Consider the following 13,592-nt stretch of genomic DNA (forward strand, 5'->3'; position numbering starts at 1 on the left):
GGAGTCACAGAATCGTTAGGGCTGGAAGGGACCTCGAGATCATCCAGTCCAACCCCCCTTGCCAAGACAGGGTCACCTGGAGCAGGTGACACAGGAACGCTTCCAGGTGGGGTTTGAATGTCTCCAGCCTCCGTGACCTCCCTGGGCAGCTTGTTCCAGTGCTCTGCCACCCTCAATGTAAAGAAGTTCTTCCTCATGTTGAGGTGAAACTTCTTGTGTTATAGTTTATGGCCATTATTGCTCGTCCTGTCACTTGGCACCACTGAAAAGCGTCCGATATCATCCTCTTGGCACCCACCTTTGAGATATTTATATACATTAATGAGATCCCCTCTTGGTCTTCTCTACACTAAACAGGCCCAGCTCCCACAGTCTCTCCTTATATGAGAGATGCTCTAGACCCCTCATCGTCTTTGTAGCCTCCATTGGACCCTCTTCAAAGCTGTCTTTCAGCTTTGTTCCCTCTACTGAGGAGGCTGGTGAAACATTCTGTTGAATCTGCTGTGGCAGTCAAAGATTATGTAGATTACTGACATTAATTTTCAGCTTATTTCATGCCAAAATTGCCAGTAATGTGGTTAAAAACCATTAATGACTTTCTGGAAATCAATATCACCAACATTGCCAAGTATTTTTAAAGCAGCTCACTCTACTTAATAATTCAAAAAAAAAAATCTTCTAGGATGTGAGTTCCATTAATACAAATGTTTCAACTTCAATATAATTTGCAAACTACAACAAAGTCTTCTTGTCAGAGGTATGGAGATAGTGTGGCAGTAGTATAAGCATCATTACAAACTGGGTCAGGTTTAAACCCTGTCTAATAAACTACAATACATGCTGTTCTTGTCAAGAAAACAAGGACGGCAAAAATGGAAAAGTTTTTCTTACGGCCAAGTTGTGAACCATGTCAGAGAGGTCAGTGGCATGCTTAAGCCAAAGTTACAACCTGCAGAGATCTTGCTACAGTAGAAAATAAAGTAGACAAAGTCTTGCCTAACACATGCAAACATTCATTTCTCACTGAGATTTTTTTGATGCTTTCCTGCAAAAGAGCTGTAATAATAACTCCCAGGGATTAATTCCAAGGCCCCTACCCTCTTCCTCAGGGTACTTCAAATGCTGTACCTTAAAGACATAGTACAGCTGCAGTACAGCTGTTATCTCCTTGTTCAGGGGACACAGGAAGGAGAGCTGCTGTAAGAGATAATTTGTGCCAGTCCCAAATTAAGACAGGTTGGCACAACACAATTTCCCCCCAGAGTAAAGTTATACAAGGGTTTGCATTGTGACTCTCATAATTCACATTCACTTCCTTCTTTACTCCTGCTATAGCAAAACTATATCCTGCCCTTTATTCAAGGCTCTTGACAGCCCCATAAGTGTTGATGGTCCTGCATGGAATCAACAATCAGCAATACAGGGACTAAATACGCTCATGCACAAGACAGTTGTGCAACTGAGCAAACCCACTATCTGCTCAAATAGGATGCATAGACAGTCCTTGGTAAAGAAATGATATCACTCCCTCTGACAGCAGAAGGAATGAAAGCGTGTATAGTCTTCCCATGACTTGATGGAAGTTGCACAAATTCCCTACAAAAGAGTGCAATTGATTTCTACTATAAGAGCTGGCATCAGCATGGTCCTAAAATGGAAGGTTTGGAACTGGATTCAAGATTGCTGAAGTTCATGAAACTTCAAATCCTGGTTCATGATGCAAAATCCTCTCCAACTAGAACATGACACACTTGGCATTGTGTCATGCCTGACAGACAGGCTTACAGCAAAATACCTGGTTTTCCTAGGTAAGAAATTCCTAATAACTTATGGCACTATTCCCTATGCACACAAAGTACATAATACAACAATGCACATGTAAAGCACCAAGGTTAGTTCATCACCAAGCACAATTCCAAACTGATTGAGTCAACTATATATCTCCATTTACTTTACAAATTGCTAACATGTCAGGTGACAAAAGGAGAAAATCATGTGTCTGTTGTCACCAGAATCATGGCATAAAGAAGAGCTGGGAGGTAAGATGTGGGCTTTACTTTAGATTTCATAGAAATGAGAGGGGCAGGTAGACAAATGGGGATAAGGGTGTGCTAAATCACAGGTAAGGATGGTATCTGCATACCATCAGCTTCTTATCATCAGAGTGATGAATTCATAGACATGGGTTTTGACAACCACTTAACAAATTGGCTATTTAGAATTTCAAGGATCTATGTAAAAAGTTACAGTCAATTCAAATTCCAAGTTTTTTGGCATTAAGAAAATTATTAGGTTGACCTGTCCGAGAATGAGCAATAGGTCTCTTGTGACACAGTAAACTCCAACATCAGTGTTAAATATTGTAACAGTTACAAGTATTCCTCTGGATTTTATTTTGTTTGGAAAAAGTGACACAAAGCCTTCCCTGCTGATTTTTTTATCCCAGTCAGAAAAGTACCTTACGAATTATCAGTTTCTTGTTAACCTGGGGAAAAAAAATCCTAGCTCTAGTGTTATGTGTGTAAATTTATGCAACTTTCTTTGGAGCCCATTTAATATATTAAGCTTTCTATTTTGATTTTTTTTCCCCCTTCCAGTTCTGGTGCTTGTTCTTAAAGCTAAGCTTTAGCTTTGGGCAAAACCCTGCAATTATTCATAGTAAGCTTTGCAGCATGGGCTTTTCCCCTTTCTCTTACCAAATTTTGCAGATATGTATGTCAGCAAGTGGCAAAAACTATTCGGGAGCTAAACCTGCCTGTTCATTAGTGTGCTCACAAAGCAAAATGTGTTTGTATGTGCAGAAACCTAGAGAACAAATATAAGACCTAATGCAGCTGAACATTATAAATCCTTGTTGACTTCTGTGAAGCAGAAGCTACTCTATGTCTTTGAATACATCATCAGGACTTGGCAGGAGCATTAGGAAAAACTCTGTTCCACAAGACACCGAGTAGGTGCACATACTGAAGTGCTTGGGAAACTGCTTGGAATTTTCCAGGATTTGCTTTCCTTTGAAAATCATGCCCTGGGATTCAGTAATCAAATAAATTAGCCCTGCATAGGCTTTTTATTGTTGGAAATCAGCCCTGATGGAGCTTTTCATGGCGATTAAAGATTTGGTCATAGTTCAGACTCAAATTCCTCAGGAATACTTTAGAGTTCACCCAGTTTTAAAGACTGAGTAATTAAAAAAAATAAAGTAAGGCTTTGTATGGTTGTTCCCTAAGTATGTTAATTGCATGACAAGTTTCAACTAAAATTTTAAAACAATAGAAACATTTCATGTTTGTCCACTTGCTGAAGCAAGATTTCATGGGAAAGTTACTTGGTGTTTTATCTTTGCAACATTTGTATTTAAAACTTGTTTGGTGTTTTGTTTTGGGTTTTTTTCCAGAGATCTGAACTAGACAACCATTTAAAACCTTATGTTTGACATTTCATTTTTCCAGAGTAACCAAAAGGAGGCATATATTTGATGAGGAAAGGGAATTATTTTACCAATTTAAACCAGTAGAAAGAATTATCATGTGCAGATGCCTTGCTCATATGCATAAATGGAAGTCTCTCAAACTCCACACAATAGAATAGAAACTATGTCTGCAAAAGCTATTGTTATCTTTGTGGAACAGAGTTGCAAAGAGCAGCTCTCAGATGGTAAATCCTTTCTGGGAATTCTGCCACAAAAACTTTGAGCAAGAACTTTATTTTATTTAAAATATTCAGAGCTGAGCATCAAACATTCCACAGACATGGAACATATAGAATAGATGGTTTCCTGGAGAACCAGCAAGCCAAATTCTTTCTCCTGCAAGTAATTACAATTCTAGTAATTACTAATTCTGTGAATCTTGGTGGAGCTTTGACTGTTTACAAGAGGAGTAATTTCTGCTCTGGGTGCTTTTCATCTCTCTTTTTTTTTTTTAATAAAATGCTTTCTGTTTGGATGCTCTGTTAAAGTTTTCAATAGCTTTCAAGTATCAGAAGAATACTGTTTAAAAATATACCAGGCAACTCTCTTCTCCAGTGTAGAGTGATATTTCCAATTGAGATAATTTCAAAGAAAGAAAAGAATTTTTAATACCTCATGAAATCAAGCCCCTGTTGATTTATGAATCCATAGACACCTAGCCACTTCACTCCATAAATAAAACAGTCACAGTACCATATTAATTCCGCTACATTTTGGAGTTTATTCTCTCACCTATCCTTTCTAGTTCTGATGTGTAACAAGTAATTTCAGCTGGAACATATTTATGTTCACATTTCACTCAGTTCCTGTGAAAGTCCATTATGAAATTTCATTTCATGGTCATTTTGACCTGACCAAAAGAAATGATTGTTTTATCAAGTATACCCGTGTTCAGTAATAGTCAGCTTACCAAAAATCCCTGTATTAAACAAAGTCTAAAGACTCATTCTAACACATATTTGAGCAATCTTAGCAATTCCTATAAGCTTGTACCACATAAAAGTTTCCTGGTACAAATGGAAGCTGTAAGTGTCACCCAACTTTCAGAAATTATGCTTATAAAATGTCAATGATTTCATGTTACTGAACAGCATAAAGCCACTCACTAATAACACAGCACGGCAAACTTACAAATCAAACCTGAGTCAGTCTTACTGTCAGTAAAAGTCTTCAAGATAAAATCTAAATCAGATTTTCAGAGAAAATAGAAATTCTAGCAGCATCTAGAATTGACCTAAATAATTTCAGTGTAAGCAACAAAACACTGCCACCTAGGGAGCCAAAGGAAAACCCAATTATCAGTCATTTAAATAAATGGATCATGAATGGCAGTATAAAATTTAACTGGTGTACTTACTTGAGTACAATTGTGATTTTTTTTTCAATTATAGAGCCTCCCGCTCCTTTTTAAAAAAATGTAGTATTTCAATACATTTTCTTTTAAAATAATTTTCTTTTTCTCTATTTAAAATAAGGGTCACATCATTTACATTGTGGGGGTCACAGTGCTCTCTTTGGTGTGGCCATTGCATAGACTAACCAGTTGGATTACCCTGGATGCAGTTTTGGTGATCTCACAGCCTTGCAATAACCAACCCCACAGTATTTTACTCTTAACAAATTCATTTCAGATGTGAGGAAGGCAGGGCCCTACCAATTGCCAGTTCTACAAGTTTCGCTCTTGTACCATCCTGCAGAATTCAAGGACACCCTTTTCTGGGAGAACAAAAGGCCTGATGATACTTTTTAAGCAGTCTGAAAGCCTGTTTATGTGCAGTCGTCCACAGCTGAAAGAAACAGTATTTGTTTCAAAGAAAGCATATATTGTTTGTAGAGAAAACTCTTCTGTTTTGTTTTTTTAAAATTGGCTTTGAATAAATGTATAGCAGCTACAGAGAGTTCAATTAAAGCTGCATCTCCATGGTTGTAGATAGAACCCAATCCTTAAAGTCCAGCATAAATTGTTTTCATTTTCTGTGATACTTATCATGTCCTTAGAGACACTCGTGTTCACTGCCAGCTGTCAACATTCTGCACAATTAAACTTCTAGTTCTGTTAAACCCCTGTGTGAGCATCCCAAGTTTGCACAGAAGCCAATGGGTGGAGGAGACATATTGACATATTTACATTATGATTATTTGGCAACATTTCCCAAGACACAGTTCTCTTCTTGAAAAAAATAAAGGTTTTTTAAAAAAACTATTCCAAACGTTGTTTATATCAACATTCTTTATGTCATTTCACACAAAGTTAAATTTGATCTCTTCTTTCCCAGACCCAGGTTGGTCTCATAGAATGCACTTTAAAAAGGAAAAAACTCATCAACAATAAACCTGCCAACCAGATCTTTCATCCCTAGAAACTTTTAAAATCAATAGACTCCAAAGGATGGATTCCTTTTAATCAGAGGTGCTATTTTCAGACCTGCTATATTACCGAGGTAGCTTTTATGGATGATCATGCACTTACTGATACATCTCTCATCACTTACGGATACATCTCTCATCGGAGTTGCTATTTTTGTTGCTCTTTCCCCACTGACATTGCTGATGCTCCTGGTGATACTGCTTTTGAGGCCATTTCCTTTTCTGCTGATGCTACAGATTCTGCTGAGCTAATGAAATTGCTGTGGTCACTGTTAATGGCCCTCAACGGCTACTTCTCTTCCTATCCAAAGTACTTCTATTTTTATTCTCTGATATTACACCCACCGGTGCCCTGGGGGAAAAAAAACAGAAAATCAAAAGGAAAAAGAGAGTGCTTGACCTCATGGCTCCGTGTGACCACAAACGCAAGCGGGATGCTTAGAGGGTACCATGGCGCCCTCACCCCGCACAGCTGTCTCTGAGGTCCAAACCCTCCCCCAGAGCTGGGACAGTTCCTCCCATCGCTTCCTTCCTCCAGCATCCGAAGGGAAAGCGGGGGTCGTGTGTGTGTGTCACGCAATCGCCGCTATCCGGCAGAGCTTTCCCTCCTGCCAGCGGCGTGGCGGAGTGGGGAACCGCTGTGAGAGAGGCCGGGCTGGGGTCTCGAACCTCAGGGGAAAAAGCGGGAAATGTCCTAAAGTCCCTGTACCTGAGAGGCCGGCCCTGCCTCCCCAGAACGACCAGCTCACAGCTGCAGGGGGCTCGGAGGAAGGAGGGGAAGGAGCGGACCTCTCCTGCCCCCGCCGCAGGGGCCAGGGCACAGCGCTGCCTGTCCCGCGCTCTCAACTGAGCCCTGAGCCGCGCCGACCAGCGCGCGGAGCAGCTCCGGCGGCCCGACCTCGGGCGGAGGGAGGGGCGGCGGAGCGCGCCAGCGGTCCGCCCCCTCCCTCCCCGGAGCCCAGGCTCCCCCTCCGCCTCCATTTCGCGGCGTGCGCGCGCGGGCGCGGGCAGGAAAAGTCCGCCCTGCGCCTGAGTCAGGGGCGGCCGGGCGGCCGCGCGGGGGTGGGCGATGGCGCTGGAGACCCTCCCCGGACTGGGAGTTCGACCGCCTCGACGAGCGGCTCGCAGAGTGAGGCGCCCGCAGGGCGGCCGGGCGGGGCCGGGCTGGCGGGCTGCGGCGGAACCGCCTCGGGGCCGGGGGGAGGCGCGGCTGGAGCGGACCCTGCTCCCCTCCCGGACCCCCCCGCTGCACCCCGCGAAGAACGGGAGGGAGGAGGAAGGGAGGGAATAAGAAGGCGTCACGGGAGCTGAGCGAGGTCGCCCTGCACGGCTTCCCCGCGGACCCTGCCCTGTGCCCCTGCCCCCGGCTCATCCCGGCGCTGATCTGCACCCGGCCAGGCCTGCGGGGGTGGGCGGGCGCCCTGACCTTTTCTTCCCACCAGCCTCTCCGTAGTTTTCGGGGTTTTTTGGGGGTGGGGGGTCGTGGCTTTTCCAGACCTTCATCCTTTACTCCCTCTGAGGAGTCGCCTCCGGTGCCCCGCGTATGGCCGGGAGGGCCAGGCTGCTTGTGTGACTCTTGTCTTGCGCGAACCGGGCAGGACGAACAGATGCTTGTCGTGAGGATGGTGTTTCCTTCCTTCCCGATCATTTCTCGTAGCTCACAAATTTGTGCAGTTGCTTCCTTGGTTATCTAGAGAACTCACATCAAGAGATGTTGCACGCAGTTAGTTGTGTGCAGCTTTCGTTGGTAAAGGCTTTCTGGCAGGGCGTCAGGTGGTCACTTGCAGTTTAACCTTTAAAATGTAGTTAAATAAAAAGACCTTATGATCATGAAGTCTTTGACAGTGAGTTCGTGTGCCCGTCAAAATCCACATTTTACTCAGCCTGTGGAGGTGACCTACTTTCTAAACAGGGAACGTATATGGTTGTCACGCTGTAATACACACTGTAAAGTGAACTGTGCCAAATTAATTATACCAGGTGTTGCTGTGAAAATATGCCACTCATGGCCAAACTGTTTCACTTATAATGTCATCCCAAGGGATGATACTGTATATGCCATATTCATTTAGTCTGGATTTCAGTGGAAACTGAAGCTGCCTTGAGCAGAGCTTTTTACCAGTTCTCTAGTTGTGAAAAGGAAAATGCAGTTTTTACTCAAAATGCCAGATCTCCACTAGTTTGACCATGACATTATGTGCAGCTACAAGAAATTTACGTGACATAATATGCTCCATTACCACCATCTTGAGGGTGAACAGACTGATCTTCTATCAAGAGCAGCATACAGCGTTCTCCTAGAGAAAAGCCAAAGAAAAATCCTGTGACTTGAGAAGTATTTTTTTGTACTTATTGTCTACTTTCACGTTGTATCACTAATCTTTAGCAATTACAGTGTTCTCAACTGAGGACACAAGATACTAAGTAAGTCTGGTTTGTTGCATCTTTATCCTAGATATGTACGGATGTGGCACTTGCAAATCCTGCTGTGAAAATAAGTTCACTGAACATTGACATTACTGATTGTATGGAAGAAGTTATGATTAAGTTGGGGGATCTGTGCTGCTGAGTTGATATCTTGCGTTGTCCCAACTATAATGCTTTTGTTTTGTCACATGAGGAGAAACTAAATCAAACTTTTTTGTAAGCAGATTATATCTTATGAAGTATGTATGCTACTCTGAAGAAAAATATGATATCTGCTTTCTATGATTTCTTTTTGTTCATCCATGTGAGCCAGTTTATTTAGGAAAATCCTTCTACATCTTAAAAAGCTTCCTTCATCTCCAAGTAATTTTTTATCAGTTCAACTCTGCCTATCTCTAACTAGCTAAGAGCTTTCACTCTCTTATCTTTCTAAGGTAGTGAGAAGTTATTCACACCTGTCTCTTATTTTATGAGATGATCAGTACAAAATGGCAAATTGATGGCTATCAATAATGAAGTATTTGTAAATATTTAATGTTATTTGAGCTGTAGTATTGTACAAATCCATCAGTTGGCTGCTGGAAAGGTGACAATCTGTGGGTCTCTAGCAAAGCACTATTGTGAGGTTTTGTTTGAGAAATGGATGTTTTGTATGGAATTGATTTGAACAGCGCTGCCAGTTTCCAGTTTATGACTTGGAAGCTTGTTCTGTTCTTCCTATAAAGCCTCAATGACCGTCAGTTTGTCTGCTCTTCGTTTGTCTTTTGTGTGAAGGGAGGAGTTGTGATTGTGGGAATATCACAGCATATCTCTATAATAATGTCTCCATGATCCAGATTTTCTAGCAGTAAAAGACTGAAGCTGGCATGGTGCTGGTTAAATGCCATTCAGCAGGGCTGTGCATCTGTCGGTGTTTTACTGGTTTTCTGCAGCAGAGCTTCCAGAAGATGCACTGGAAGGAACCTGAAAGATGAGATGAATTGGATGGAATAGAATAATTGCTGATACAACTCAAGGGCTCTGCATCAGTGCCTGGAATGCATACTGCTGATGGAGAGTGTTTTGCTCACTCGTTTCTTATCTGTTTACATGAGATTTTGTCTCCTGTTTTGACAATGCCTATGCACTGTCTAGGCTGGATAGGCTTTGCAGTCTTTGTGTCTTTACAATTGGCATTGCTGCTGCTTTCAAAGTAGTATCTTAGAATTAGTGCAGTCCTCCCCTTCTGCCTGGTGCAGTGTCTCAGTCAGATGTTTTCGTGTTTAAGTGAAAATGGATTCAGCAGTGCTTTCCCAGCAAAAAAACCTACTGTTTGGCTCAGTTATTTGCAATGAAGATGAGCAAGAGGTTGAACATGCAGAATAAAAGAATATATTGTTTTTAACTTTCTAGACCAGCGTACTTGCTGAAATGTGAAAAGGGCACATATTAAAGCTGCATGAAAGTTATATGCTTGTTTAAGAAAAGTTTGGTTGTTCAGCTGACCTGCATTCTCTAACTTTTTTAGATAATCCTATTTCCAACGAATAGCAGAAGATCACAAGCTGTTAGATTTGGTATCTAATTATGGGGAAGACACTTTAGTCTTCACGAAAGGATTGTACTTCCTTACTGAGTTTAGAAGCCTTGAACTGTAATCATTCACTCTGCATTTCAGGTTATGCAGCTAAATCAGTACTTGGATATAATTTGGGGAGAAGTGGGGAACGTCTTAATGTGGGAAGAAAAAAAGATCAGGATAGAGAGAATTAAACTTTTTTTGGACCAATTGCCTTTAGATTTACTTTGGTAATTAATACCACCATTCCTGGTGTTTGACTAGCTGAATGTTAGCCTTTGCAGCTCCTGGGCCCTGACACTAACAGGACAGCTGAGCGTTTCAATGTCCAGCAGAAGAAAAATTCTGCTTGGGGAAAGTGAATTTGCAAGTGGAGGGAACGATTAAAAGCCATAAGCTTCCCATTTAATGCCCAAACAACTTACTGAGAGGTAGCAGGGAGAGAGTGGAAAGAGGATTGCTAGTAATTCAACTGCTACTCAGGCCGAAATGATTAGACCAATTGCCTCAAAGTACTGATATAATGACCTGATGGTTAAACTCACCCGCTGTGTTACAATTTCTACAGTCATGTCTTTGCTCAGAATCTTGTGTGACTGTTAAGGTCTTAGTTTGGCAATGTATGTCCCTTTATATTTTTCTGCAAACTGCTTAGATGTTTGATATTCTCTAAGTAGTATTTGAATTTCTTTTAAACTGACACTAAGTTATAGGATTGTTTTTAAACATGAACTTTGTATTAAAGATGCAGTCCTATTAAGGAAAACTGCTGCGGCAAAATGGGGAATACAGGACTAAAGCTAAATAGCAACAGATTAAATACTTTTAAATAATTTTTTTGATATTGCAGTTTATTGAGTTGTTCATAAAACTGTATAATTATTATCAATTTTCAGAAATTCATGCTGAAGTGCAGTTGAAGAATTATGGAAAATTTCTTGAGGAATATACATCTCAGCTGAAGAGAATTGAAGATGCTTTGGATGACTCTGTTGGAGATGTTTGGGACTTCAGTCTTGATCCCATTGCTTTAAAGGTCTTTATATATTTACTATACATTGCAACTATTACTTTCCTAGTTTGTCCTTCTCTTCAAAACCTGAGAAGTAAAAGCTTGATGCATTTATGCTCTTAAAATTTGACTTTTGTATTTGAGAAACATATCCAGTACTATTTTAATTATCAAATAATTGATAAATTGTTTCATATCACAAGAGAAGATGCTTTCCTATTATTATTTTTTAGTCTTTTGGATACTGGTTGAAGTTAAATGAATTTCTAATTCTTCATGTATTGGGAAGGCTAGTTCCAGAAAACTTCTTCCCTGGGGGTATTGGTGTTTTTATCTGGGATTTGGGGTTCCAGACAAACTCACTAATAGTTGTAAAACCGCAGGATGTATATTTATAGCTTGTGTTTTGATTTAAAGGCCTTGGTACAGTGTTTGCCTCCTTCCAGAGGGGGCTGTTTTCTTGGTCATAAGTTCACTGTCCTCTGCGGAGCGTTATTTTTTTCTCTTCACTGAATTTGCAGACAAAATTTAAAAGCACTACTGTTGCCATATGGAACTTGTCTGTGCTGAAGATGCACTCTCAAGCAATTGTCTGTCTGAATAATTTGAGTAAATTGTGTGTAGAACCACCAGAGTGCTGGATGTATTTGAACTAGTCAACACATGGCTGACTCTAGTAGAAAATGTCAGTGCCTGCATAGAGATATATTTTCTGCTTCCTGTTTCTGGCATTTAGGATTCCTAATTCAAGTTTTACGTTTTCTGAGCTGGTTTTTTTCCTACTTCATAGTCACCAGGCTTTTGCTTTTCAAGTTTTGTAAGTAAATTGTTGTAAATGCTATATAGTGTACCCGGTTATTTGCCCTTCTGCCTGGAGTGAATGAAAGATATTTCCATGTAAATGTGAAGAGCAAAGGTTTCCTGCAGTGCAGGTTGCCAGTAATGTGCAATTATTGCTCTCTTATTGCATACCCTATTTGAGATTAAACTGGGGAGGATACATGGCTAGTAGGATAAGTGTATTTTAACCAATGTTATTTGAAGTTGTTAATTTGTTATTTTTGTCTGCTTGTTTTGTTTGTGATTTTTTAATTTATTTTTTTTATATTTTAATTTTAGCTTTTGCCATATGAACAGTCCTCCCTACTGGAGCTCATAAAGACAGAAAACAAGGTAAGTGCTTTATGCTTAGAAGATAAAATGTTATTCTACCTAAAATCAAGCCCCCTAAATGTGAATATGTTTGTAATCTGTGTGGTTTTTTTCCTCCTTTGAGTCTAGGTTCTAAACAAAGTAATAACTGTGTATGCTGCTCTTTGTTGTGAAATCAAGAAGTTAAAATATGAGGTAAATTCAGCTAACTTTTATTACTATGTGTGAAAATGTTTGCAGATTGGCAAGCTGATGTATAGATTTATTCTTTAGCAGTAAAGAAACAAGATTGATGACTAAATAAGTTTTGTAGCATGATTACCTATATCCTATTTATTAAAAAACAAATTTCTGCTTTTGTTGTTAGGCAGAAACTAAATTTTATAATGGCCTCTTGTTTTATGGAGAAGGAGGTGAGTAGCTCCCTTTACTGTAAAAGTTTGAAGTTTTGAATTATTGCTTCTGGTTATATTAAATGCTACAATAACTGTAATTTTATAATATGGATACATGATTTCTGTGTCTTTAACTGATGCACACCAAATAACAAACTTTGAGGTTATAGGGATGTATGTTAGTGTCTTGTGACTGTCTTGAGTGAGTTTAAGATAATAATCAGGTTTATCCTAAAGCCCTCTTACCTGCAGTAAGTATTGTTACATTAACAGGAAGTTTTGTTACAGCCTTGTTTAAATGAGAAGTAGAGAGTGTGGGCTGTTGATGGTGTATTAAATATCTAACCTACAGCTTAACTACAGCAGCAGTTATTTTTCCAAGTATGGCATTGAAAACACATATTTCACGTGTAAACGCGTTGTAAACCGACTTATTTCCTACTGTGACTAGATTTTACATTGTTTATAGCAAAACAATAAATCTGTAATTTGACCATAATAAAACAGTGAAACCATTAATAAATAACTTGGCCAAAGTCCTGCCTCCTTTAGTATGCAATCAGTTATTCCAAGAGAAGTTGGCGTGTTAATGTCACCTGCCCTTTGAAGTGCAGGTAATAGTACTCACACTACTGTTTAGACCATGATGTAGCACAGGCACAAGTGATTGTAAGTCACTTCAATTGACAAATCATGAGACCCTGCTTTAGGTGAAAGCTGCTTTTTGTCTTGGACTTAAACTGGTAACTCCTGTGAGTGACTGGTCTTAAACTTCCACCTTAAAAGATGCTAGTGCGGGAATAAGCACAGATCTGGATCCTGAGGACTGAATATATCAGTGAGTTGATTTAGAGACCTATCGCCCAACTTTATTTTCTATTTCAGTAATTTGAGAGAAAAGTAATACAGTGGTATTGTAGAAGGGCATTTCCAAAGCTTTTCAAGAGCCTTGACTGTGACAGAAATACCAGGCAATGTGAAATCTTTGAGCTAGGGACTGTTTATCATTCTTTTAAGTGCTATATAAGATGACTGTTGCAGTTAAGGAACGTGAAGAAATGTGGGTGTTTGTTATGGGTAGTTTTTTTGGTGGTTTTGTTGTTTTTTTTTCTTTGCAGATTCTCATGTCTTATTAGACATGGGTTTAAATATTTTAAAGTCATTGCTGCCAAAATGATACTAGGAGATCCCTTAAAACTTCTCCATGTTTGT

At 40.1% G+C, this 13,592-nt stretch overlaps 1 protein-coding gene across 1 annotated transcript in view; it reads left to right on the forward strand.

Moving 5' to 3' along the window:
- Positions 1-8,993: 8,993 nt before the first annotated feature.
- Positions 8,994-13,592, forward strand: part of WASHC4 (WASH complex subunit 4) — a 37,728-nt gene continuing 33,129 nt past the window's right edge. The window contains exons 1-5 of the mRNA XM_029963398.1: positions 8,994-9,018; positions 10,718-10,857; positions 11,953-12,006; positions 12,115-12,180; positions 12,353-12,398. Coding sequence (XP_029819258.1) covers positions 8,994-9,018; positions 10,718-10,857; positions 11,953-12,006; positions 12,115-12,180; positions 12,353-12,398 — 331 coding nt within the window. The remainder of the gene's footprint in view (positions 9,019-10,717; positions 10,858-11,952; positions 12,007-12,114; positions 12,181-12,352; positions 12,399-13,592) is intronic.

Source organism: Manacus vitellinus, unplaced genomic scaffold, assembly GCF_001715985.3.
Source record: "Manacus vitellinus isolate BGI_N305 unplaced genomic scaffold, ASM171598v3 scaffold_5_pilon, whole genome shotgun sequence".
Classification (NCBI taxonomy): Eukaryota; Metazoa; Chordata; class Aves; order Passeriformes; family Pipridae; genus Manacus; species Manacus vitellinus.